At 42.8% G+C, this 26,997-nt stretch overlaps 1 protein-coding gene across 1 annotated transcript in view; it reads right to left on the bottom strand.

Annotated features, from left to right (window-relative positions):
• Window positions 1-26,997, bottom strand: part of LOC311148366 (metabotropic glutamate receptor 4-like) — a gene marked incomplete at both ends in the record, with an annotated part of 274,215 nt that overhangs the window by 45,814 nt on the left and 201,404 nt on the right. Inside the window, 3 exons of the mRNA XM_084185315.1 lie at window positions 846-1,781; window positions 3,022-3,158; window positions 21,583-21,783. Coding sequence (XP_084041441.1) covers window positions 846-1,781; window positions 3,022-3,158; window positions 21,583-21,783 — 1,274 coding nt within the window. The remainder of the gene's footprint in view (window positions 1-845; window positions 1,782-3,021; window positions 3,159-21,582; window positions 21,784-26,997) is intronic.

Here is a 26,997-nt window from a genome sequence, read left to right as displayed (position 1 = left end):
CCTGTCATTTTAGTTGTTGATAACTCATTCTTGATGGCTTATTCATCCACATCATCAGAAAATACAACGTTCCAAATCAAATGACAAGCCACTGTCCGAAAATTCCAGTAGAAAGACAATGCCACAAACAGTGCATTTCTACCCAATAAGACACTTGTTATCAAAAGCAGTGATTTTCATTGCATCTGTTGTGATGAGCATCTCTCATTTCGTTGCACATCAGAGTGTACTGATTGACTGACTACTTGGCATTCCCTGTCACTATGAAGCAAAATCAAACACATACAAAGAAACACAATTAAAGAAAACAAATCCAAACAAACTTGGGTGAAATGAATTATCCGCACAAGTCAGCACTCAATGCCCGGTAATCCCCTGAGTGGAACAGAAAGCAGCATCATCTTATCACATGATGAATAGCTGAGGCATCCACGCACATAAGATACTGACGTTAAACAACAAGAGCAATTTAAGTGGGCCATTTTTCTCACAATAAACTGCAGGAGCAAAGCGTAATTCCAAATGGAAAAACTGTCAGACAATCCTTGGCTCACACAAGTGAATTTAATTGTCTTGTCCTCGTGGTGCTCACCATTTACACACTAGATTTGAGGGATCAATCGGACAACGTTGGAAAATTCATCAAAACAGGAAATAGTATAAGTAATAGTTGTCAAGGATGACTCAATTCTTCCATACATCATTGTTTTAAACCATTTTGAAGATTTGAATTAAAATGTTCCTATCATAATATAACAAAAATTCAACAGCAAAACATATTTAAAATTACATTATTGAATTTATAGCATGATTTAAAGAGTTCAATTGTCAAAGTAAACATGTACCTTTTCTGTTGACTGCGAGGTCCCAAAGAAGATGGGTATGAAGGCTAGCCACACGATACAGGTGGTGTACATGGTGAAGCCGATGGGCTTGGCCTCGTTGAAGGTCTCTGGCACCCCCCGGGTCTTGATGGCATACACCGTACAGGTGACCATGAGCAGCATGCTGAAACCAAGCAGGCAGATCAGAGAAAGGTCTGAGATGTCACATTTGAGCACGCCACGGGCCATGTCCGGGTTGGACGTGCGCTGGTCCTCATAGTCGATGATAGCCTGAGACGGGTCCACACCAAACCAGATGCACACCCCCAGGAGCTGAACTGAGATCAGGCTGAAGGTGATGACCAGCTGGGAGGCCGGAGAGATTAACCTGGGGGCGCTCACTGACATCTTCCCCTGCTCAAAGATGCGATAGATACGGTTGGTCTTAGTGAGCAGCGCTGCATAGCTAATACTCATCCCCAGACCCAGGAAGATCCGTCGCAGGGAGCAGATGCCAACGTCAGGGGCAGCGATCATGAGGAAGGTGGTGGCGTAGCACAGGAAGATGCCTGTCAGCAGCACATAGCTGAGTTCGCGCCCTGATGCCTTCACGATGGGCGTGTCGTTGTAGCGGATGAAGGTGCCCACCACAAACATGGTGGCCATGATTCCCAGCACAGCGATGAGGACGGGGATGACGGCCCAGGGGGAACTCCACTCCAGCTTGACGATGGGGATGGCCTCACAGGCCGTGTGGTTCTTGTTGGGCCGCAGGTCAAAGCGGCACATCTTACAGCTGTAGGTGTCGGCCTGGTACTGGTAGCCATCACAGCGCTCACAGTGCCAACAGCAGGGGACACCCTTCACTGTTTTCTTCCTCTCCCCAGGACAACAGGGCTGGCTGCAGATAGACTGGGGCACCTGGAGTGTCCCACCAGGCCACCGCATCTCCTTAGTCTGGCGGAAAGAAGGTGAAGGACAGGAGGAGTTATCTATCTGTCTGTGACCATTAAACAGTCATAAAAAGTGTACTTTATTAATGCATGTTTTCCTTGAATAGGCCAAATGAAATTTGGATAAACTTAGAATAACATTTGCATAAAAATGTTTAGAGTCATTAACACTGATCAAATTGTGTGGCCACAACTATCTTGTTTTTCTTGTTGCATAATAAAAATGAATATTACATATGCATGAGAGCACAATTCAATAATTTTTTAGTGGATTAGAATGAAAACCAAAAACACAAGGATGGTGGGATGAAAGACATTTGTTTTTAAGGATGGTAAACAGCATTTAACAAGACCACTACACCATTTTTCAATCACAAAGTAATTGCTTTGAAAGCTGTTCTTATCTTAAAGCATGGAATACAGCATTTTTTGTAAATTATAACTCAGCAGGAAACTACATATCTGTCCCCTTCTCAGTCACATAAGCCTTGCTTTAAAGGCACTTTCCACCTAATTTAAGAAGAACAAGCAAATGCTGTAATACTGGTCCTCCTGTAGCTCAGTTGGTAGAGCATGGTGCTTGCAACGCCAGGGTTGTGGGTTCGATTCCCCACGGGGGGCCAGTATGAAAAATTTATGCACTCACTAACTGTAAGTCGCTCTGGATAAGAGTGTCTGCTAAATGACTAAAATGTATTGGTAATGCTAACATAATGTAATACCACATCGTAGTCTTGTCCTATTGCCATTACTTAGTTTATTACCATATGTTTCAGATGCCTGATGGTTACTTGAAATGGCCTGGGGTAGAATCAGAATCAGCACAGTAAATAATCTCTGAATGGCAACATGGTTGTTTGCGTTTCCTGAATATGTCTTCTTCATACCGTTATCCCTGAGCCTGCATTCCACAACAGCTATGATTTGGTGTGCAACAGTAACCCCACAGCAGGCCCCTGATATCTACTGTCTTTTTATCATATAGATAAGTCCCAGGTCCTGCATGACTTAACTTAGTTGGTAAAGCATGGATTGAGGCTATGGATACAGTAATGAAAAATACATTAATATCATGGTTTAATATGACGTGTTTTTAGTCAGTGCATCTTTTTATCACCAAAAAATATGATGTACTGTATTAACCTTCACAGACACTTCTAACTGCATACAGTATTTACTTAGATTCACATTACTGAAAACCTTGACGGGTGCCATGCAATAAACAAGTGGATAAATAACCATACATCTAAATGAAGCTGGTCTGCCCAGTGGCCGATGATCTTATACTCTGTGGTGTTGTGTTTCATCTGGTACTGGTAAATCTCATAGCGACCAGGGGCATCTCCATTCACATTGAAGATCACTGGAGTGCCAGCAATTCCTGCAGAATAATTAAAAGGGACATTTTTGTTAATAATATCCACCATATGTATTCAATTCAAATCAAATAACGTTTATTTCCTGAGAGGGAACTCATGTGTGGTGCCGGAATGCTACATACAAGACACATAACAACACAGAACACAACACATGTACAGTATAAAGTATTGGAAGCATTCTATGCAATCACAGGCTATCACTGAACAAAAATATAAATGCAACATGCAACAAAACATTATTTAAAAACGGAGTTAAAGTTCATATAAGGAAATCAGTCAATTGAAATAAATAAATTAGGCCCTAATCTATGGATTTCACTGGGAATACAGATATGCATCTGTTGGTCACAGATACCTTAAAAAAAAGGTACGGGTGTGGATCAGAAATCCTTGCGACGTGGGGCCGTGCATTATCATGATGAAACATGAGGTGATGGCGGCGGATGAATGGCACGACAATGGGCCTCAGGATCTCGTCACGGTATCTCTGAGCATTCAAATTGCCATCAATAAAATGCAATTCTGTTCTTTGTCCGTAGCTTATGCCTGCCCATTTCATAACCCCAACGGCACCATGGGGCACTCTGTTCACAACGTTGACATCAGCAAACCGCTCTCCCACACGACGCCATACACGCTGTCTGCCATCTGCCTGGTACAGTTGAAACCGGGATTCATCCGTGAAGAGAACACTTCTCCAGCGAGCCAGTGGCCATCGAAGGTGAGCATTTGCCCACTGAAGTTGATTACGACGCGGAACTGCACATTTTATAGTGGCCTTTTATTGTCCCCAGCACAAGGTGCACCTGTGTAATGATCATGCTGTTTAATATATAAACAGTACCAGTCAAAAGTTTGGACACACCTACTCATTCAAGGTTTTATCTTTATTTTTACTGTTTTCTACATTGTAGAATAATAGTGAAGACATCAAAACTATCGTCAAAACTATGAAATAACACAAATGGAATCATGTAGTAACCCAAAAAGTGCTAAACAAATCAAAATATATTATATATTTTAGATTCTTCAAATAGCCAACTTTGCCTTTATGACAGCTTTGCACACTCTTGCCATTCTTTCAACCAGCTTCACCTAGAATGCTTTTCAAACAGCCGTGAAGGAGTTCCCACATATGCTGAGCACTTGTTGGCTGCTTTTCCTTCACTCTGCCGTCCAACTCATCCCAAACCATCTCAATTGAGTTGAGGTCAGGGGATTGTGGAGGCCAGGTCATCTGATGCAGCACTCCATCACTCTCATTCTTGGTAAAATAGCCCTTACACAGCCTGGAGGTGTGTTGGGTCATTGTCCTGTTGAAAACAAATGATAGTCCCACTAAGCCCAAACCAGATGGGATGGCATATCGCTGCAGAATGCTGTGGTAGCCATGCTGGTTAAGTGAATTCTAAATAAAACAGAGACAGTGTCACCAGCAAAGCACCCCCACACCATAACACCTCATCCTACATGCTTTACGGTGGGAACTACACATGCGGAGATCATCCGTTCACCCACACCGCGTCTCACAAAGACACGGCGGTTGGAACAAAAAATCTCCAATTTGGACTCCAGACCAAAGGACAGATTCCCACCGGTCTAATGTCCATTGCTCGTGTTTCTTGGCCCAAGCAGGTCTCTTCTTCTTATTGGTGTCCTTCAGTAGTGGTTTCTTTGCAGCAATTCAACCATGAAGGCCTGATTCACACAGTCCCCTCTGAACAGTTGATGTTGAGATGTGTCTGTGACTTGAACTCTGTGAAGCATTTATTTGGGCTGCAATTTCTGAGGCTGGTAACACTAATGAACTTATCTCTGCATCAGAGGTAACTCTGGGTCTTCCATTCTTGTGGCGGTCCTCATGAGAGCCAGTTTCATCATAGCACTTCATGGTTTTTGAGACTGCACAAGTTCTTGAACTGTTCATGTCTTAAAGTAATGATGGACTTTCGTTTCTCTTTGCTTATTTGAGCTGTTCTTGCCATAAATTGGACTTAGTCCTTTACCAAATATTGCTATCTTCTGTATACCCCCCCCCCCCACCCCCCCTACCTTGTCACAACACAACTGATTGGCTCAAATGCACAATTTAACTTTTAAGAAGGCACACCTGTTAATTTAAATGCATTCCAGGTGACTACCTCATGAAGCTCGTTGAGAGAATACCAATAGTGTGCAAAGCTGTCATTGTTGAGCTGAATCTCAGGAGTGAGTCAAAGAACTATACTTCCCAAAGTGCACCAGCAGCAGCAAACCGGCTGCTTGTCACCTGATCAATCATTTTCACTGATTTGGAGCACCTGTGAAGGCATGGAGGGGCTCAGTCATTCAGAAGAACAAACTTCAGAGAGAAGACTCCAAGTTCACTCACAGGTTCAGTCCAAAGACGCCAATGGAAAAAGGCTTAAATGGTTAATTCATTTAAGTTATTTAGAATGTTTATTATTTAAATGTTTAAACTAATTTAAGTTTATTAAAATGTTTAATTAAAATGGTAACTTTTTGTTCTGTCTTTAAAGGTTTACAACCTAATTTACTGGCTATTTTACTGGACAGACAATCAACTGAAAGCAAACTAAAAATAAAAAAGATTGAGTCGGAAATTTGAGTTGTCCCTTTGGATGGTGAACAAGAGGAGGACTTGACAGTTGTAAACCACGCGGAGCGGCCTGGCCCTGAGGATAAACGGCTTCAGACCCAGAAATAAGCTGTTGACGCAGAGGAAGTCAAGATGGCGGAAGATGTCCTGGGGAAGTCGGTCCAGCAGCTCAAAAAGGAGAGGACCACTGCAAAAAGCAGCTTCACCAGACAAGCCAACTTCATTTCAAGAGGAGCAAGCAGCATGCTTCAAGTGGAGTTAAAGGAGGAATTCGCTAAGCTTTCAGATTGTTTCAGAAAGATGCTCGATGCCAACGATGACTACAGGATTGGACTGGAGGTTGACATGACTGAGGATAAGGAACCAGGTCTTAATGAACAGCAAGAGGCTGACATTGATAGATCTGTAAATTAAGGTGAAACAAAGTTGGCGGAAATAAGAGACATTGTTCAAACAAGCCTGTGGTCGAGGTATGGAAGGAGTGAACTTCTTGTGGCAATCCTGGAAGCAGAAAAAGCCAATGATAAAGCGGCTGATGTACCTGTGGAAAGTGCCAATTCAGAGGGCTATGAAGTGCACCTCGCTCTCTTGGACAAGAGAATAAAAGAGGCCATCTCTGCAATGTCAACATGGGAGCGATGGATCCCTGTAGAATTAAAGGACGAATTAGATGGAAGAGTCAAGGACGTAAGAGCATTCTACTACAGGCTTGAGTTAAGGAGACCTGAATTTGCCACTGCACGGATGATCAATGAGCAAGGCACAGGAGTGAAACTACTACTCCAACCGGCAACATCCACACCAATAGTGAGAATCAAGCCAATCTCTCTACCTATCTTCAAGCGAAGCAAGAGAGAATATCACAGATGGAGGTAAGACTGGGACAGGCTGCAAAAGCAGGGAGAGCCATCTGGATCAACTGAAGTTAAGAAAATTCAACTCCTGGAGAGTGTGGATGACAAAATCTCAAAAGACCTCAGACTTTCAACCTACACCACTGCCGATGACATGTTCAGAGTCCTGGAGAACAGGTATGGCAACAAGGTGGTGCCCCAGACCACAATTTTTTCCTCTGCCCAAAAGGAGAAGTCAAAAGAGGGGAAGAGAGAAAGAGTGGAAAAGACGGCAAAGGTGAAAGCAAGCTAACGGAGGAACAAGAGGAGATCTTGTCTGAACTTTCCCAGGAAATGGCAGATCGATGCAGAAAGGCTTTCACCAACACCAACAAAACCGCAGTGACACTCGATGCTTCAGGCCAGTCTGAGCTACTGCAGAAAAATGGGCTCTCTGAACTTCCTGTCATCATGATGTTGATGCAAGTCACGGCAAACGCAGGGCAGAAGATTGGGACTTTAATTGACCTTGCTTCAGACACAAACTACATTACCCATAAGGCTGCTGAAAGACTGAGGTTAAGACATGAGAAGATAACTTTAGTTGTGCATGGGGTTGGTGGTATGACCATGGAGGTGAACACACAAAGGTATCTCCTCAAAGTCAGAGTCAAGACACCTAAAGGGACAGAGAGAGCTAATGAAATGGTCTGCTACGGCTTGGATGAAATCGCCAGAGTGCATCAAGTAATTGAACCTGAGAAGTTGAAGAATTCTTCCCAGAAGTCAAACTTACAGAATTGGAAAGGCCAGAAGAGGTTGAACTTCTCATTAGCCACCGAGAGGGAAGACTCGCTCCCCAGAGGGTAAAAATCATGGGAGACCTCGTCTTGTGGGAGGGTCCATTGGGGAAAACAGCGGGTGGAGCACATCCCAACTTATTTGAAGAAGTGGAGGTTGCAGCATATGAGTCCAAAACACACTTTGCTCGCTCCATGAGGACAGCAGCTGTCAAATATCAAGAAATCACAAGTCCAACAATTGACACAGCCCAGCTACAGCAGGAGGATGTGACTCAGACCAAATTTACAGCTGCCAGTGACCGTGAGTTCCTTGAGTGGTGGCACTGGGACAGCATCGGAGCTGCATGTGAGCCAAGATGTGGAGGATGCCGATGTGGAAACTGTCCACCAGGAGGAAAAGAAATGACCCTGGCAGAGGAGAGGGAACTGGAGATCATTAAAGGAGGCCTCACCTACAAGAAGGGGGATGCTCACACACCGGCTCCACATTGGGATGCAAAGTATCCTTGGATGGTAGATCCAGCCTCTCTCCCGAACAACAAAAGTGCAGTCCAGGCTTGTTTCTTAAGGATGGAAAAGCAACTAAGCAGAGAGCCAGACTGGAAAGTCGTATATGCTACCCAGATCCATGAAATGGTCAAGCGAGGCGCAGCCATAAAACTCACCAACAAAATCATGGACGAGTGGAACGGACCAGTGTGGTACGTAAGCCACCTGGTGGCACCAAACCCTCATTCGGTGACAACACCGGTTCGTATTGTATGGAATAGTAGCCAGACATACAAAGGCGTGGGTATGAATGATCTTCTTCTGAAGGGACCAGACGTTCTCAACCCTATAAGAGCTGTCTTGCTGAGGTTCAGAGAAGGGACGTATGTATCTCTAGGAGACATCAAAAAGATGTACAACTCTGTATGGCTGGAGGAGCGTGAGATGCATCATCACATCTTCCTCTGGAGGGACAGCCCAGATGAAGAGATAAGTGAATATGCAAATAACCAGAGTCAACATTGGGGACAGACCTGCTGGTTGCATTGCTCAGTTGGCTATGAGGGAAACAGCACGCCTGCCCAACTTTCTTCACTTGGAGGATGAGCGCAGAGTCATTGAAGAGGACAGTTATGTGGATGACCTCTTAACCTCCCAAAATGACCTGAATAAACTTGACAAAATCACAGCAAATGTCGAAGAGATCTTGAAAGCTGGTTCTTCCTCAAACCATGAGTCCGGTCAGGGCAAAGTGGGAGGCAAGGAATGGAGATGGAGGTTCTAACAAAGACACAAAGTAAAACCTTAATTCTTCCAAATCAAATGAGGGACGAAGACAACAAAGCCTTGGGTATCGGCTACCAAATGGATGAAGACAAGCTCTACATGTTAACGTCAGTTAACTTTTCCAAAAGGAAAAAAAGATGAGAGTTGGAAAAAATCTTCTCAAGGAGGAGGTGAGAACTGAGACACCTAACCCACTGACTAGGAGGGCTCTCTTAAGCCAAGTGGCTGGACTGTCTGACCCAATTGGCTTAGTTACACCTGCCAAACAGAAGGGAGCAATTCTTGTTCGAAAAGCATTCCAAGAGGGAGGGGTGGGAAACTAACCCAAGAAACATGGGACCAACCTCTCTCAGAAAGCCTCAGAGAAGAAGCCATCCAGCTTTTTGAAGAATATGTGCAGCTTGGAGAGGTGAAATTCCACAGGAGCCTCACACCAGCTGGCTGGGAAGGGAAACCTTGGGGCATCACATTCTCTGATGGAAGTGACAAAACCTATGGAACTGTGATGTACTTAAGATGGGAGACAAGTCGAGGCACTAAAGTTTGATTCATTGAATCAAAAGCCAAGCTGACACTCCTGGATCAGAAGGGAGAAGCTGTAAAAGCTGAGATCTGTGGTGCTGTCTTCGCAGCCAGGATCAGGAAGTATGTGGAAAAGCATGCTTGAATGAAGAATGAGAGATGGTTCCATCGGCTTGACAGTCAAACGGTCTTGGGAGCCATTCAAAGAGTCAGTTATGGGTACAAAACCTTCTTTGCAAATAGAGTGGGTGAAATCCAGAAGGCTGGACAAGTGCAAGACTGGTGGTGGATCCGTGGGGATCTAAACATAGCTGACATCATAACAAGAGGGGGTGCTCCTGAAGATTTGAAGGAGAATTCTACATGGCAAAATGGACCAGAGTTCCTAAAGTGGCCAGTGAAGCAATGGCCTATGAAATCAGCTGGAGAGGTTGCAGCTCATGCCAGGGAGAGTGTAAACAAGCTCCAGAGGAAGGCATTCTCAGGTGCATTAACAAGAGCTCAAGCAATAAGTAGTCAGCAGAAAGAAGACCTACAAGGCACTCAGGAAAGTCCAAAGAGTGAAACTCAAGAGGGAATACCTGTGGTAAACCCAACTCTTCTTAGAAGGAAGCCCACTGGCTGGGTTAAAGATCACCGTTTGCTCTTGTGGGCCCTTTTTTGCTGTTTGACTTTGTGATGTGAACAGGATAGCTGGGAAAAGTCTTCACAAGCACATCTCTTACGATGCCTTTGCTGTCAGCATTGACACCGACCACTCTATCCAGCTTGTACTGTCCTCTTAGGGCGTTTTGGTCAGCCAACCAGACCACATCTCCAACAGCAACATTTCGCTCTTTGGTGTGCCATTCATTCCTTATGAACAGATCTTGTGGAAGTAAGAAGATTCAGTAGCCTGTCCAAACTGGTGAGAGTCGTTGCCTGGGTTTGTCTAGCAGCCAAGCAGTGGCTGAAGAGGAAGGACCGGGCCCCTAAACAGGCAAAGAGGGAGGTAAGATCACCCAAGCAAGCTGTGCTGACTGTCAAAGAACATGAAGATGCATTCAAATACATTTTCCTCGCAGCTCAAGAAGGTACAGATTTTTCAGACACAACTCTAAGCAGACTGACAGTGTACAAAGATGTGAACTCTGGGCTGCTAGTTTGTGGAGGCAGAATTCAGACATTCAACGAAGATAAGACAGCAGTGCCAGTTTTACCCTTTGAAGCATGGGTGTCTACACTGCTGGCACAAGAATCCCACAAAGCAAACCACGAGGGAGTGGCGGGAACCCTTCTCCGGATGAGGAAGAAAGCCTGGGTAATAGTAGGCCGTAGACTTGCCAAGAAAATGGTTGACAGCTGTGTGGTCTGCAGGAAAAACAAGGCAAAACAGTGTCAACAAATCATGGCTGACCTGCCTCTAGAGCGAACAGGCCCAGCTGCACCTTTTGAAGTCACCACCATGGACCTGTTCGGCCCTTATGAAGTGAAAGATGAGGTCAAGAAGAGAACTAGACTCAAAGTATGGGGAATAGTCTTCTGCTGCATGGCTTCCCGAGCCATACACACTGAAGTGGTGAGTGGCATGTCATCTGAAGGATTCCTGCTAGCCTATCTAAGGTTCACTTCACTGAGAGGACACCCCAGGAAACTCTGGTCAGACCCTGGCACTAACTTTGTGGGAGCCAAACCCGCACTTCAAAAATTCCTTAACCAACTAAACAAGTCTGAACTTGAAGACACAGCTGCCAAGCATGGTACAGAATGGTCATGGAAGATCCACCCTGCAGACTCTCCCCATAGGAATGGTGCCGCAGAGGCAGCTGTCAAAGTAGTGAAGCGGGCATTGAGCAACCTTGGTGGAGATGGTGTTTTCACGTGGGGAGAATTCCAAACTTTTCTCTTCATGGCAGCCAACCTTGCTAATGAGAGACCCATCGATGCAAGAACTCAAAGCAGAGAAGACTGTGTAGAGTACATCACCCCGAATTCTCTGCTTTTAGAACGTACCAATCCAAAGGGAGACCCTGGAGATTTCCAGTTTGATGGCTACCCTTACAAAAGACTTAAACATATTCAAGCAGAGTTAAGCCATTTCTGGAAGAAGTGGAGCCAATTGGCTGGACCTAATCTGTTCATAAGGAACAAATGGCACACCAAAGAGCGAAATGTTGCTGTTGGAGATGTGGTCTGGTTGGCTGACCAAAACGCCCTAAGAGGACATTACAAGCTGGATAGAGTGGTCGGTGTCAATGCTGACAGCAAAGGCATCGTAAGAGATGTGCTTGTGAAGACTTTTCCCAGCTATCCTGTTCACATCACAAAGTCAAACAGCAAAAAAGGGCCCACAAGAGCAAACGGTAAAAGAACGAAGAGGCTTCAAACCAAAATCCCAGCCACAATTCTTCATAGAGATGTCAGACGCCTTGTCATTCTACTTCCCATTGAAGAACAAACAGAGGTGTGAAGGGCTTGTGTGACCTCTCTGGATTTGAAAAAAACAGGAGCTCAAGTGGGAGGTGTTGAGCTGAATCTCAGGAGTGAGTCAAAGAACTACACTTCCCAGAGTGCAGCAGCAAACCGGCTGCTTGTCACCTGATCAATCATTTTCACTGATTTGGAGTACCTGTGAAGGCATGGAGGGGCTCAGTCATTCAGAAGAACAAACTTCAGAGAGAAGACTCACAGGTTCAGTCCAAAGATGCCAATGGTAAAAGGCTTAAATGGTTAATTCATTTAAGTTATTTAGAATGTTTATTTAAATGTTTAAACTAATTTAAGTTCATTAAAATGTTTAATTAAAATGGTAACTTTTTGTTCTGTATTTAAAGGTTTACAACCTAATTTACTGGCTATTTTACTGGACAGACCAATCAACTGAAAGCAAACTAAAAATAAAAAAGATTGAGTCGGAAATTTGAGTTGTCCCTGTGTCCTTTGGATGGTGAACAAGAGGAGGACTTGACAGTCATCAAGGCAAAGGGTGGCTATTTGAAGAATCTCAAATATAAATTATATTTTAGATTCTTTTTTTGGTTACTACATGATTCCATGTGTCATTCTATGTTTTGATGTCTTCACTATTATTCCACAATGTAAAAAATAGTAAAAATAAAGATAAACCCTTGAATGAGTAGGTGTGTCCAAACCTTTGACTGGTAGTGTATATATATATATATATATATATATATATATATATATATATATATATATATATATATATCAGTACCTTCGGTAAGTATTCAGACTCTTTGACTTTTCCACATTTTGTTACATTACAGCCTTATTCTAAAATTGATTAAATAAATAAAAATCCTCAACAATCTACACACAATACCCCAAAATGACAAAGTGAAAACAGGTTTTTATAAAGGTTTGCAAATGTATTAAAAATAAAACTGAAAAACAGTATTTACATAAGTATTCAGACCCTTTGCTATGAGACTAAAAATTGAGCTCAGGTGCATTATGTTTCCATTGATCATCCTTGAGATGTTTCTACAACATGATTGGAGTCCACCTGTGGTAAATTCAATTGATTGGACATGATTTTGAATGGCACACACCTGTCTATATAAAGTCCCACAGTTGACAGTGCATGTCAGAGCAAAAACCAAGCCAAGAGGTCGAAGGAATTGTCCATAGAGCTCAGAGACAGGATTGTGTCGAGGCACAGATCTGGGGAAGGGTACCAAAACATTTCTGCAGCTTTGAAGGTCCCCAAGAAAACAGTGGCCTCCACCATTCTTAAATGGAAGAACTTTGGAATAACCAAGACTCTTCCTAGAGCTGTCCGCCCAGCCAAACTGAGCAATCGATGGAGAAGGTCCTTGGTCAAGGAGGTATTAAACACAAATGGAACCCGATGGTCAGTCTGACAGAGCTCTAGAGATCCTCTGTGGAGATGGGAGAACCTTCCAGAAGGACAACCATCTCTGCAGCACTCCCCCAATCAGGCCTTTATGGTAGAGTGACGAGACGGCAAACACTCCTCAATAAAAGGCACATGACAGCCTGCTTGGAGTTTGCCAAAAGGCACCTAAAGACTCTCAGACCATGAGAAACAAGATTCTTCTGTCTGATGAAACCAAGGTTGAACTCTTTGGCCTGAATGCCAATTGTCACTTATAGTGGAAACCTGGCACCATCCCCATGGTGAAGCATGGTGGTGGTAGCATCATGCTGTAAGGATGTTTTTCAGCGGCAGGGACTGGGTGACTAGTCAGGATCGAGGCAAAGATAAACGGAGCAAAGTACAGAGAGATCCTTGATGAAAACCTGCTCCAGAGCACTAAGGACCTCAGACTGGGGTGAAGGTACACCTTCCAACAGAACAATGACCCTAAGCAGACAGCCAAGACAACGCAGGAGTGGCATCGGGACAAGTCTTTGAATGTCCTTGAGTGGCCCAGCCAGATCCCGGACTTGAACCCGATCGAACATCTCTGGAGAGACCTGAAAATAGCTGTGCAGCAACGCTCCCCATCCAAACTGACAGAGCTTGAGATGATCTGTAGAGAAGAATGGGAGAAACTCCCCAAATACAGGTGTGCCAAGCATGTAGCGTCATACCCAAGAAGACTCGAGGCTGTAATTGCTGCCAAAGGTGCTTCAACAAAGTACTGAGTAAAGGGTCTGAATACTTATGTAAATGTGGTATTTCATTTCTGTATTTTTAATAAATTAGCAGACATTTCAAAAATCCTGTTTTTGCTTTGTCATTATGGGGTATTGTGTGTAGATTGATGAGGGGGAAAAAACGATTTAATCAATTTTAGAATAAGGCTGTAACCTAACAAAATGTGGAAAAAGTCAAGGGGTCTGAATACTTTCCGAAGGCACTGTATGTACACTACATTACCAAAAGGTAATGTAGTGCTCGTCAAACATCTCATTCCAAAATCATGGTCATTAATATAGTGTTGGTCCCCCCCTTTTCTGCTACATCTGCCACCACTCTTCTGGGAAGGCTTTCCACTAAATGTTTCAACATTGCTGCAGGGACTTGCTTCCATTCAGCCACAAGTGCATTAATGAGGTAGGGCACTGATGTTGGGTGATTAGGTCTTGCTCGCGTTCAGCGTTCAAATTCATCCCAAAGGTGTTCGATTGGGTTGAGATCAGGGCTCTGTGCAGGCCAGTCAAGGTCTTCCACACCGATCTCGAGAAACCATTTCTGTATGGACCTTGCTTTATGATGGCGCTCCTGAGTGGCGCAGCGGTCTAAGGCACTGCATCTCAGTGGAACTTGTTAGTGAGTGTTACAACCGAGGACAAACAATTTTAGTGTGCTACGCTTTCTGTGAGATTGTGTGGCCTACCACTTCGCGGCTGTGCCGTTGTTGCTCCTAGACGTTTCCACTTCACAATAACAGCACTTACAGTTAACCGGGGCAGCTCTAGTAGGGAAGAAATCTGACGAACTGTCTGTGCCATGTTGAAAGTCACTGAGCTCTTCAGTAAGGCCATTCTACTGCCAATGTTTGAATATGGAGATTTCATGGCTGTGTGCTCGGTTTTATACATCTGTCAGCAACGGTGTGAATGAAATAGCCGAATCCACTATTTTGAAGGGGTGTCCACATACTTTTGTATACACTGAGGAACACCTCCCTAATATTGAGTTGCACTCCACCCCCCCCCCCCTCAGAACAGCCTCAATTCATCTGGGCATGGACTCTAGAAGGTGTCGAAAGCGTTCCACAGGGATGCTGGCCCATGTTGACTCCAATGATTCCCACAGTTGTATCAAGTTGGCTGGATGTCCTTTGGGTGGTTGGACCATTCTTGAAACACACAGGAAACTGTTGAGCATGAAAAACCCAGCTGCGTTGCAGTTCTTGACACAAACCGGTGCACCTGGCACCTAGTACAATACCCCATTCAAAGGCACTTACATTTATTGTCTTGCCCATTCACCCTCTGAATGGCACACACACACAATCCATGTCTCAATTGTCTCAAGGCTTAAAAATTATTATTTAACCTGTCTCCTCTCCTTCATCTACACTGATTGAAGTTGATTTAACAAGTGACATCAATAAGGGATCATAGCTTTCACCTGGATACCCCTGGTCAGTCTATGTCATGGAAAGAGCAGGTGTACTTAACGCTTTGTATACTCAGTCTACAGTAAGTTGATCATACAGACAATTTGGAATTTCCAATACAATATTTCTCACAGAAACAAGAATTGATGCAGTCAATCCCTCCTCTACTTTGAGCAAAGAGAGACCGACATGCATACTGTTGACATTAGTCCTCTGTGTACACTGAAGGGCAAGACGTGTCGCTCTGTTCTTGGTCTTTCTTTGCAGCACTTGACCATATCACCGGGCAATAGTCAAGATTAGATAAAACTAGAGCCTACAGGACTTGTTTGGTCGACTGGTGTTAAAAATGCTGAGCATCTCTTTATCACAGACACACAGACAGTGTTCTATTGGATAGATAGCGCTCAACCCATGTTATGGTAGAGGATGTAAAGCCATACCATATGTTTTTCCAATAACAGATTATGGTCAATAATATCAAAGGCTGCACTGAAGCCTACACTAAAGTAAGCATTTCACTGTTAGTCTACATCTGTTGTTTACGAAGCATGTGACAAATAAATTAGATTTGATTTACATACATTATGGGGTATTGTGTGTAATTCGATGATGGTCTTTTTATTGTTATTTTTATTACCTGAGACATTGTAATGAAGTAGTCTGTTTATTCATTAAAGCAGTTTTTTTCATTTTTTTTCATCATATACTGTGTATTAAGAACACTGCTGTACATAAGGGCTTACTGTGGTGTAGCTGCTGGGGCATGAGTCTTCTACCATACTGTTATTAATGACTGGAGTAAAATGGAGGCTGACAGCCATGTCTGTGCCCATTCTCATGTCATTTCACACTCTTTTGTTCTGCTTGTTGCTCTGTTAGACGTTGCCCCCAAAGTCCCCTCTCTGAGCGCTGGCTAATGACAGCATGGAGCCTGATTACCACAGTAAGGCCCCTCCCTCCCCCTGCCTCCCCAATCCCTCCCTCTCCCTGCTTCTCCCTGCCTCTCCCTGCCTCCCCTGCCTCTCCCTCCCTCTCCCTGCTTCTCCCTGCCTCTCCCTGCTTCTCCCTGCCTCTCCCTGCCTCCCACTGCCTCTCCCTGCCTCTCCCTCCCTCTGCCTTCCTCTGCCTCCCTCCCCTGCCTCCCTCTCCAGCCTCTGCCTCCCTCCCCCTGCCTCTCCTTCCCTCTCCCTCCCTCTGCCTCCCTCCCCTGCCTCCCTCCCCCAGCCTCTGCCTCCCTCCCCCTGCCTCTCCTTCACTCTTCCTGCCTCCCCTGCCTCTCCCTGCCTCTCCCTGCCTCTCCCTCCATTCCCTCCCTCCCCCTTCCTCTCCCTGCCTCTCCTTGCCTCTCCCTCTCTGTGTGTGCCTGCTTGGTCCTGGATCTGAGCCATCCCACAAACCCCTCTCAAACTCCTCACTGTGTCAAATGAGGGGTCTGGGGATCCTGTGATTTTCTGTTGGGAGCCGAGAGTAGAGAACCACAGCCGCCCCATATTATTGTGGCTGTGGCTAAATGGAGAAGGCCATAGAGAGTAACTCTCTCTCTTTCTCTTTCCTTCTCTCTCTCCTCCCCTCCATTGCACATTCCCCCAAGCTCTTTGAAATATGGTTGCAGCTCACTTTGGTGGCACTTGACATCACACATGCCAAGACTTCAAAGCAATACACATAGGTGTGCTTGCAAGTCAGGTCTCAGATCTCAGCTGTGAAGGTTAGTGGGTGAGAAAGCTAAGATATTGAAAGGAGATTCGAAATACAAGGCGTTTCATGTGGTAAAAGGGTCACTGTGTCTATATCTAGTGAGAATACGTTCCAAGGGGACAATGTCCACAAGTGAAAGGATGTCAGCACTGAAGAGCAGATCAAAAGCCAATATTCTCAGCTTGCAAACTTAAGTTATCTGTGGTGAGACATGAGAATGTCTTGCAGCCTCCACTGTATACATTTCTCATGAAAAGAAAACTAGTCCAATTGTATTCATATACGAGTCACTTTTCATATAATTTTGATGAAGTACTGTGTGAGTAATTTAAAAGATATGAGCTTGAATTAGAAAGGTTTATCCAGTGCCAGATAAAAAACGGTAACCTTTAGAAGTCATTCATTAAAGAATCTGATGGAAAATAGACTGGCATTAGCACACTTTACCTCTTCAAGAGGCTCCCATGGGCATTTGATAGATCAAAGAAGTCTTTTAGAGTGTCAACTCTCTATATCATTTTGTATTTTGAAAAGATTTAGTGGCATTCTAGGCCTGTGGACTGGGCTTCTTGCCTGCAGCTATTGTAGGAAGGAAGAGTCCATCTCCATTATCTCAGAGGTTATTTCTCTACTGTAGTTTTGTCACTGTCAAAGCCTGCACTTATCGAACGTGTAAAGAAAACTGGCATCATATAGTTGAATTCTGAAGCAATAGTCTATAGGGTCTGAAGAGTGGTAAAATAGTCCATGATGAAATAGTCCAGTATGAAATCACAGTCAACTGAAATACATTCTCAAGAACCAATGATCTTGACCCAACTATTGACTGACTATTTAAAAGTTATTTGGAGTATAAAAAGTACTACGTATTATTCTAAGCACTTGAGTTGTCTACATTATGTAAAGATGACATAGACTGTACTGATATCATAAAGGTTAGATGTAAAAATAGTAGTATTTCATGATGATGGTTTCGTGTCTTGGCAACTTTTTTGTATATTCTAAATACCGGTACTGTATGTGGTATCAATATTCAAGATTTTTCAAGGGGTTCTTCTTCCGTAAGTCTGAACATTTATTTTATTTTTTATATATTTTTTGCTTAAGGTAAGGGCTGTACTGCATGCACAGTGGTTTACCCTAAATGTCTCAAGTGAGCTGCATGCAAACCACAAATCCATAATCATATCTGAGAGAGAAAAAAAACAGAATAAATCACTAGTTAAAGTATATGTAGCATAATCATATCTCCATGACACATCATCTCCTCTATGCCACTATTACTGCTTCAGCATACTGCAACCAAGCTAACAGTGAAAGATACACAATTACCACAATCTTCTACATTTCCCTGTAAATGCAAAAGTAGGCTTTGAAAACACAGGGATTCGGTGGTGACACATTATAATTTACAACCACTCAAAATGGAGGCCCAGCTTTTCCTGGTTATTAGTCATCCAATTGAGCAGAGCTAAGGCCAATGCTGTGGCTGATTGTCCTGTCAGAATCTCCCTGTCATCTCTATGTGACACAAAACTCAAAAAGGGTGCTGCATTGTGTTCCGAGCTGTATTTTACACTCCCCTTGCTGTTTGTTGTGGCATGTAATTTGTTAGTTGCCTGGCAGGGAGGATGGCATTTGGCGTTTATGCTTCCCCACTCTGTAATTAAACATTCATACGCAGGCAGTTGTTATGTAATTAAACATTCATACGCAGGCAGTTGCAACAATTAACTGGCTTTACAAATCAGCAAGTTTATATGTGCTAGGCCGCTCTTGACTTGAAGGTTTGCTTAAGGCCGCTCAATGAGGAAAAGTATCCATTGTTTGAAGAACGCAGAAGTAGACAAACAATATTGCATTTTGTAAGCTGAAGCAAAAGTCTCAGCAAATATCTTGGCCATGATGAAATCACAAAAATCTAACAGTTCAATGCTTTTAATGAAAGCGAAGCCGATGGGTTCTAGTGTAATGGATATGGGTATTTAGAACTTTTTATCTCTAACCGTGTTTTCTTTGAACCAAGGGACTTCACAAAGTAAGTTATGCTATCACAAAAATATGATACAGTTTAGCCAGTGCAGCAGAAACGTTTATGAAACGACACAGAAAATACGGTGGTTGGCCGAACATCAATAAGAATCAACTCCGTCAACAATATCTGGAGTGGCCAGGTGTCTCCTTTCCTCTAGTCAGCATAGGTGCTTCTAGTTCCCAGAATACACTGGGATCATGTCAACATTTCCTGTTCTCTTCCTTAAAACCTTTTAAATTCTACTTTCTAATGTAGAGTAAGACTTGACAGCAATACATCCTTCCGGTAATATGTTTTTGGCATTGATTTTTAGGCCATCTTAGGTTTAAACGCAATACTTTTAGTTTTATTACTGAGAAGTCTTCCAGTAATGCAAGTAAAGGGTATTTTCCATTAGGGAGTGCTACTGCTAGGTTGGAGACGGAGTGAACTGGACATGAAGGTGAGAGCAGTGGGTTGGCTAGATGTCAAAAGGGAGCTTAAGGCCTGAATTTTGGTTCAGGTTGTGAACTTGTGCATCTTGTGCTGAGTTTAGAAAATTGGGCCAATTGTTTCAGCAGCTTGCTTGATCATACTGTATAACATTGGTAAAGTTACTTACAGAGCTCTTAGTGCTAACTCAATCAGCCCTATCCAGATTAACATGAGGATACCAAATTAGGTGCATCAAGCTATCACTCAAAATGACCACAAGCAATTTGTTTCATATTTTATTAGAACAAACACCCAAATGAGGGGTGACCTTGATACATATAATCACCACGTTGAGGAATATGCAAACAATGTTAGAATTATAATTTGCATCTTGTCTCCATTTTGGGCAGAACTTGTGGTTGGTTGTCTAAAGAAGGAGAAAACATGATAACAGGACAAAGCTTATTCCTTGTAAGAGAAGGCTGCTCTTTTTCTTGTATTTTGCAGATAGACAATATATTCCCCTTGAATAAAGGAAATGAGGTAGATAAAGTTAAGTCATTGAGACAAATGAGGAATTATATTGGTTTATTCTGTCCAATTCGCTAATTGGTGCAAAGTATGTCATGCTGTTAGGAACCTTCTACCTGTGAGGGGTGTTGCTTTCAGGAAATGAGTCTACATTTAGAGCAATAAAACACAACAGCTCCCCTGTCGAGCATAATAGAGAGAAACCCTGAAGCACAGAACTGCTAGAGCAGCACGCGTGCAGTGTGGCCATGCCTGGTGATGAGCCATTTAGGTCAGGAAGTGAAGCAATCATCTCAGTTACAAAGCTGAACAGGTAGCTGAAGAGGTAGACGTTGTTCTATGGAGGTGGTGATTGGTTGGTATGCCTACTCAATATACACCCTGCCTGATAGAGTCACCTTTTGTGCATAACATAAGAAGCAGCACGCCTCTATGGAAGGTTAATAAGAGCCCTGTGATAAGGCAGCTCTCTATTTTGCTGTTCAGCTATTCTATTCTATTCTCACCCTGCTGCTCTCCCTTCCATTCTACATCTGGATTGTGCCTTCCTCTAGGATCACACAATACCTCCATCCAAATAGGGCACCTATTACCATATAATTAGCTCTAATGGAGGGTCTGAGCAGTCCATGGATGTCAGGATGCACATGTTGCATTATGTCTGATTGCCTGAACTCTGCGTCACTCTGACCTTCTGCTCACTTGATGTATAATTAGCAGCACCTTATTAGAACAGATGAAAGTGACATCAGACAGAGACCATACTCTAAAATATCCTAGCAGGCCAATGAGTCACACTCACACCATTTTTTATTAGGCGATCTGAGTTTGTCTTTCCTTGAAATTTCAACACCCATGTGGACTGGAGATGAGGTTGTCACTTTGAGGTTTATAAAATGACTATGACAGTGTGGGCGACTTTTCTGTCAGCAAAACAGCATTGAGTTCCACGAATATAGCGTTGATTATCTTGTAACTTTTGTTTTACGTTGATCTTCAATTGATCTACAAGCTATCAATAACCAAGCTTTATACAGTTCAGCTGATTTGAATCAAATGCCCACTGTCTTGTTTAATATTTCACCACAACTGTAGTGTATTTTTCCTAAAGCTTGTTCCATTACAACAACACAATGTTTTTCTCTTCTTTTGACTGTAGTGTACAACAGTGCAGTGAACTACCACCACTTCAAATGCTTCTCTGGCAAAAGAGATTCCATACAAATGCAGATGAGTTTCTCTGGACTGAGTAACAGTAAGCTAGTAATATCGGTTTGCTCCCCTGCACAGCAATAGCAGCTTGCTTTTGCTTTCATGTTCTCTTTACGGATTTGTTGGGAGAGGCATTTTTCATGCTGCTCTCTGGAACACTCTGGAATCTTTCAGTTGGCTGTAGAACCACAGTGTTTCTTGCATTACTGTTTGTTTTCAAAATAATTACACTAGTAAGCCACATCATTCAAGCTAAATGTGGTGGAAGGAACAAAGCTGGGGTTTAAGAGTCTGTTTCAATTGACAAATGTATGGTAAGGCATTGTCTTACAGAGCGAGAAATACTGAAGGAAATGCTGATGCCTTTGCCAATGTGTATATTTGTATAGTGTTTGTGTATTATTTGTGTGTATCTGCTATCTTGCATATATTCACAGGTGTTTGTTGTTTGTGCATTACACAGACAAACCTGTAAAGTTGACTTTGCGAATGAACTTGAGCAACATGGTTCCATTGATGGTTTCCATTTTGGAGCAGAGGCCCACTTTGCCTGGACAGAGCTCCTTGTGCATGTTGTGTAGGGCATGAGCCATGGCGTAGACTGCGTCGACCACAAACTGGACCTTCCCCTCCTGCTCATAGGACGAGTCCTTCCCGATCCGTTCGTGGTCTAAAGGGACACAAAGATAGGAGTTACTGTTAAATTCAGTTATTATACAGTAGCATAACACTAACACTCATGTAATAACATTTAGTCCAAAGAGAATAAAAGCACTTCTGTATTACAGTGGATCTTAACAGTTTTCATAAGCAATTCAATTATTGTAACTCCTACCCTACTTTTCAGCAAATAGTTGGCTTTGTTTTTAGTTCCCCTTTGTTTTTACAGCTACTCAACTTTGACTGTCCACTCTGACTGATTTGACATGGTATGCTCAATAAGACTGCAGTTTTTTTTAAAGTACTGCATAGCAGAACAACCAACCAACCTCAGAGAACGCAACGACTGAACAACAGTGATTGCAAGAAAAGGGAAATCAAGCAAATGATAGCCTTTTAGAGTGTTCTGATTGCTTTATTGTTAATCTACCCTTCCTACCCATACTTAATTTATTTGTAGCTTGGCAGAAATGAAAGTTGCCAATTACATGCTATTTGTTCCAGACATCAATTAGAGGATCCCTTTTCTATGAATGCAAATGATTTTAAAAAATGGCTTTTATATATTTTATTATGGCCTGTTATTTCTGATTGATGAGGAAAGCCTCTTAGCACACATTTACATCTCAACACATATCATTGCATCCCAAAACTTTACTGCACTTCGGAATATGTCTGGTATAGACCTTCAACTGAAATTAGAGTTCTCTTGAGACAAAAAATCTACATATCTGGAAAGGCTTCTTTGATATAGAAAGAACACAGAACTGAATGACAGGTCTTGTTTATCTGCCATGTTCTACTATTCATCAGGAGATGTGTTAATCAAGGCGAGATTGTGTGGTGGAAGAGGACTGGAAGACAAAGCAAGACAGGCCTAATCATTCTTCAGTATCAATGTAATTAATTATGACAGGTGTATATTAATCATAACAGAGGTTGTTTCAATGCTTTGGAAAGGTGTTAATCACTAAGCAATGTTTCAATTAACATCCTGGTCCCGCAATTAGCCGCTGCCCTGTCAGTGCGCCTGCATGGAGAGAGTGACAGTGGGGCAGTCCACTGGCCTTTAATTGGCTGGTCTCAGTTGTTATTATTACAGCACAAGTAAGAAGGAAAAACCACAACCACCAACCAAGGTCCCCACCTTTGGAATTGGGCCTGACTACTCTATATAACAACTAAGTGAGTTGTGATTCCATACACAGCATGACTATAGTTTATATTATCAGTATGCCAGACCAGAGGTTTCAGCCATTGAGAAGAGTCTGATGAGAATGAAACACAGGTTAGGGTTGCTCCGCTGTCTGAATTATGAATGATTTTAACACTGGCTGTGGCATTCTAACTAAATCAACTACAATTTTGAATTTAGTTAAATTAAATCAAAAACGGATTCAATTTAACTAAATTAAATCAGTAGCTGGGGATTGAATTATGTAATCTATGAGGGTTTCCCAAACTTGGTCCTGGGGGCCCCCCCGGGTGCACGTTTCGGTTTTTGCTCTAGCACTACACAGCTGATTCAAATAACCAACTCATCATCAAGCTTTGATTATTTGAATCAGCTGTGTAGTACTAGGGCAAAAACCAAAACGTGCACCAAGGAGGGGACCCCAGGACAGAGTTTGGGAAACCCTGATCTATAAGATATGCTGAACAAAGTTTAACAAGACTGAAATCATTCTCAGAGGGATGCAATGAGTTCAGTCATACATCTAATATGAACACTGTCACAGCACACATTTTAATAATAGTCAGTGAAGATAATTAAAAGTCGCATCCTTGTCCCATGAAATCATTAGCTGAAAACCAGAGTTTGGAGGAGCTAGCGAGGGGACCAAGATAGGGGCAACATGTGAAAGCACTGACAGCTGATCCTTAAAGTAACAGGTACCATCTGCCACTCTTTTATCCTGTGTGACAATTCCGCACCATGCTATTCAAGTAAAATCAACAGGGTCGACGTCCTCCGATTCAGTTCAAACACTCCTAGTCAATGAAAGGATTTTGTTAGATTGCTTACTAATGTTCTCAATGCTTGATGCTTAGTGCTCATGGAATTAAATAAGTAGACTGGATAATATCTGATTGAAATGGGAGATGGGGGGAGTAAACCTATACAGTACTATTTTTCAAAAAACTTCTACTCAACTTTATGCCTATACCTCGATTGTATGTAAAAGTACATATATTGTACATTCATACTATATAATTGTCAGACTTAAACTTAATAAAACAGGTACATAAATGCTAGGTTTATGTATGTTGTGTGTTTCTGTTACCTAATCCCCTCTTGCCAGTGATAAACGGGGGAGGCAACAGTCCACATAATCAGTCTAGTTCTTTAATGTCCATTTGGAAAGTAGTCTCAGTGCCTCTGTGTTGGTAGCCAGACATTCATTGTCACTGATGAATGGGACTCTGTCACATATTACTCTTGCATTCGCTAAGTAAGGACTCTACTGTCCAGTGTTGATGGCTGTGATACAAATCAACAGGCAGTGCCATCTAGGGGATGGCTTCTGAGGTCACTTCTTTCCCTCTCCCTTCAGACCCATGCTCCAGATTCAGCTCTAGCTCTCTCTCTCATCTCACTTTGTCTCTTAATGCCTAATCCACTTGTTCCCTGAATGTAAACAAGACATAGAATGTATAAGATAAGAAAAAGAAAAACAGGATGGAGTAATTGTTAAAGTTGCTCAGCTTTTTGTTTTCTGCATGCCTCATGAAAGGTACACATGGCCATTTCTTATCTAAACAGAAGCACTTCATGTTAACAAATGCTGGCTTTGAACAGATAAATATATTTTAGTTTTCTCTTGCTGCTGCTATCTGCAGTCTGAATCAGTATTTTCCCAAACTGGGATAAGCAATTGAACATCCCTGACAAGCCTTTGAATGTTTAAGAAGCTTGAATAAATAATGGCCCGTTATGGTCCTGTAAATGTGTGCCACAGGCATACCAATCATAAAGGCCTGCTCTTACTCAAGTGCGTGCGCGCACACACACTCTCACACACACACACAACTCAGCTGTTATCAATATTTTGGCATTAATGGGACAAATAACTTATGGAATGCCAGGATGAGGAGGCTCTGATCACTGAACAGGGATCTGCTGCTCATTTATGATTTTTATCAGGATCTCCATTAGCCGACACCAATGGTGACAGCTAGTCTTCCTGGGATCCGACACATAACTAAAACGACAATACAGACAAAAAGACTACAGTTTACATACATTTAAAACAATAACATAAACATTACAGACATATACTGTATACAGTGGGGGAAAAAAGTATTTAGTCAGCCACCAATTGTGCAAGTTCTCCCACTTAAAAAGATGAGAGAGGCCTGTAATTTTCATCATAGGTACACGTCAACTATGACAGACAAATTGAGAAAAAAATGTCCAGAAAATCACATTGTAGGATTTTTTATGAATTTATTTGCAAATTATGGTGGAAAATAAGTATTTGGTCACCTACAAACAAGCAAGATTTCTGGCTCTCACAGACCTGTAACTTCTTCTTTAAGAGGCTCCTCTGTCCTCCACTTGTTACCTGTATTAATGGCACCTGTTTGAACTTGTTATCAGTATAAAAGACACCTGTCCACAACCTCAAACAGTCACACTCCAAACTCCACTATGGCCAAGACCAAAGAGCTGTCAAAGGACACCAGAAACAAAATTGTAGACCTGCACCAGGCTGGGAAGACTGAATCTGCAATAGGTAAGCAGCTTGGTTTGAAGAAATCAACTGTGGGAGCAATTATTAGGAAATGGAAGACATACAAGACCACTGATAATCTCCCTCGATCTGGGGCTCCACGCAAGATCTCACCCCGTGGGGTCAAAATGATCACAAGAACGGTGAGCAAAAATCCCAGAACCACACGGGGGGACCTAGTGAATGACCTGCAGAGAGCTGGGACCAAAGTAACAAAGCCTACCATCAGTAACACACTACGCCGCCAGGGACTCAAATCCTGCAGTGCCAGACGTGTCCCGCTGCTTAAGCCAGTACATGTCCAGGCCCGTCTGAAGTTTGCTAGAGTGCATTTGGATGATCCAGAAGAGGATTGGGAGAATGTCATATGGTCAGATGAAACCAAAATAGAACTTTTTGGTAAAAACTAAACTCGTCGTGTTTTGAGGACAAAGAATGCTGAGTTGCATCCAAAGAACACCATACCTACTGTGAAGCATGGGGGAGGAAACATCATGCTTTGGGGCTGTTTTTCTGCAAAGGGACCAGGACGACTGATCCGTGTAAAGGAAAGAATGAATGGGGCCATGTATCGTGAGATTTTGAGTGAAAACCTCCTTCCATCAGCAAGGGCATTGAAGATGAAACGTGGCTGGGTCTTTCAGCATGACAATGATCCCAAACACACCGCCCGGGCAACGAAGGAGTGGCTTCGTAAGAAACATTTCAAGGTCCTGGAGTGGCCTAGCCAGTCTCCAGATCTCAACCCCATAGAAAATCTTTGGAGGGAGTTGAAAGTCCGTGTTGCCCAGCGACAGCCCCAAAACATCACTGCTCTAGAGGAGATCTTTATGGAGGAATGGGCCAAAATACCAGCAACAGTGTGTGAAAACCTTGTGAAGACTTACAGAAAACGTTTGACCTGTGTCATTGCCAACAATGGGTATATAACAAAGTATTGAGAAACTTTTGTTATTGACCAAATACTTATTTTCCACCATAATTTGCAAATAAATTCATTACAAATCCTACAATGTGATTTTCTGGAAAAAATAATCTCAATTTGTCTGTCATAGTTGACGTGTACCTATGATGAAAATTACAGGCCTCTCTCATCTTTTTAAGTGGAAGAACTTGCACAATTGGTGGCTGACTAAATACTTTTTTCCCCCACTGCATATACACACTATATATACAAAGCTATGTGGACACCCCTTCAAATTAGTGGATTTGTCTATACCAGCTGGCAGGTGTATAAAATTGAGCACACAGCCATGCAATCTCCATAGACAAACATTGGCAGTAGAATGGCCTTACTGAAGAGCTCAGTGACTATCAACGTAGCGCCATTATAGGATGCCTCCTTTCCAACAAGTCAGTTTGTCAACTTTCTACCCTGCTAGAGCTGCCCCGGTCAACTGTAAGTGCTGTTATTGTGAAGTGGAAATGTCTAGGAGCGACAACGGCTCAGCCGCGAAGTGGTAGGCCACACAAGCTCACAGAACGGGACC

This window comes from Coregonus lavaretus, assembly GCF_964263955.1.
Source record: "Coregonus lavaretus genome assembly, chromosome: 20".
Lineage (NCBI taxonomy): Eukaryota > Metazoa > Chordata > Actinopteri > Salmoniformes > Salmonidae > Coregonus > Coregonus lavaretus.
The sequence above is the reverse complement of the archived record's forward strand: the minus strand, read 5'-3'. Positions and strand labels throughout refer to the sequence as shown.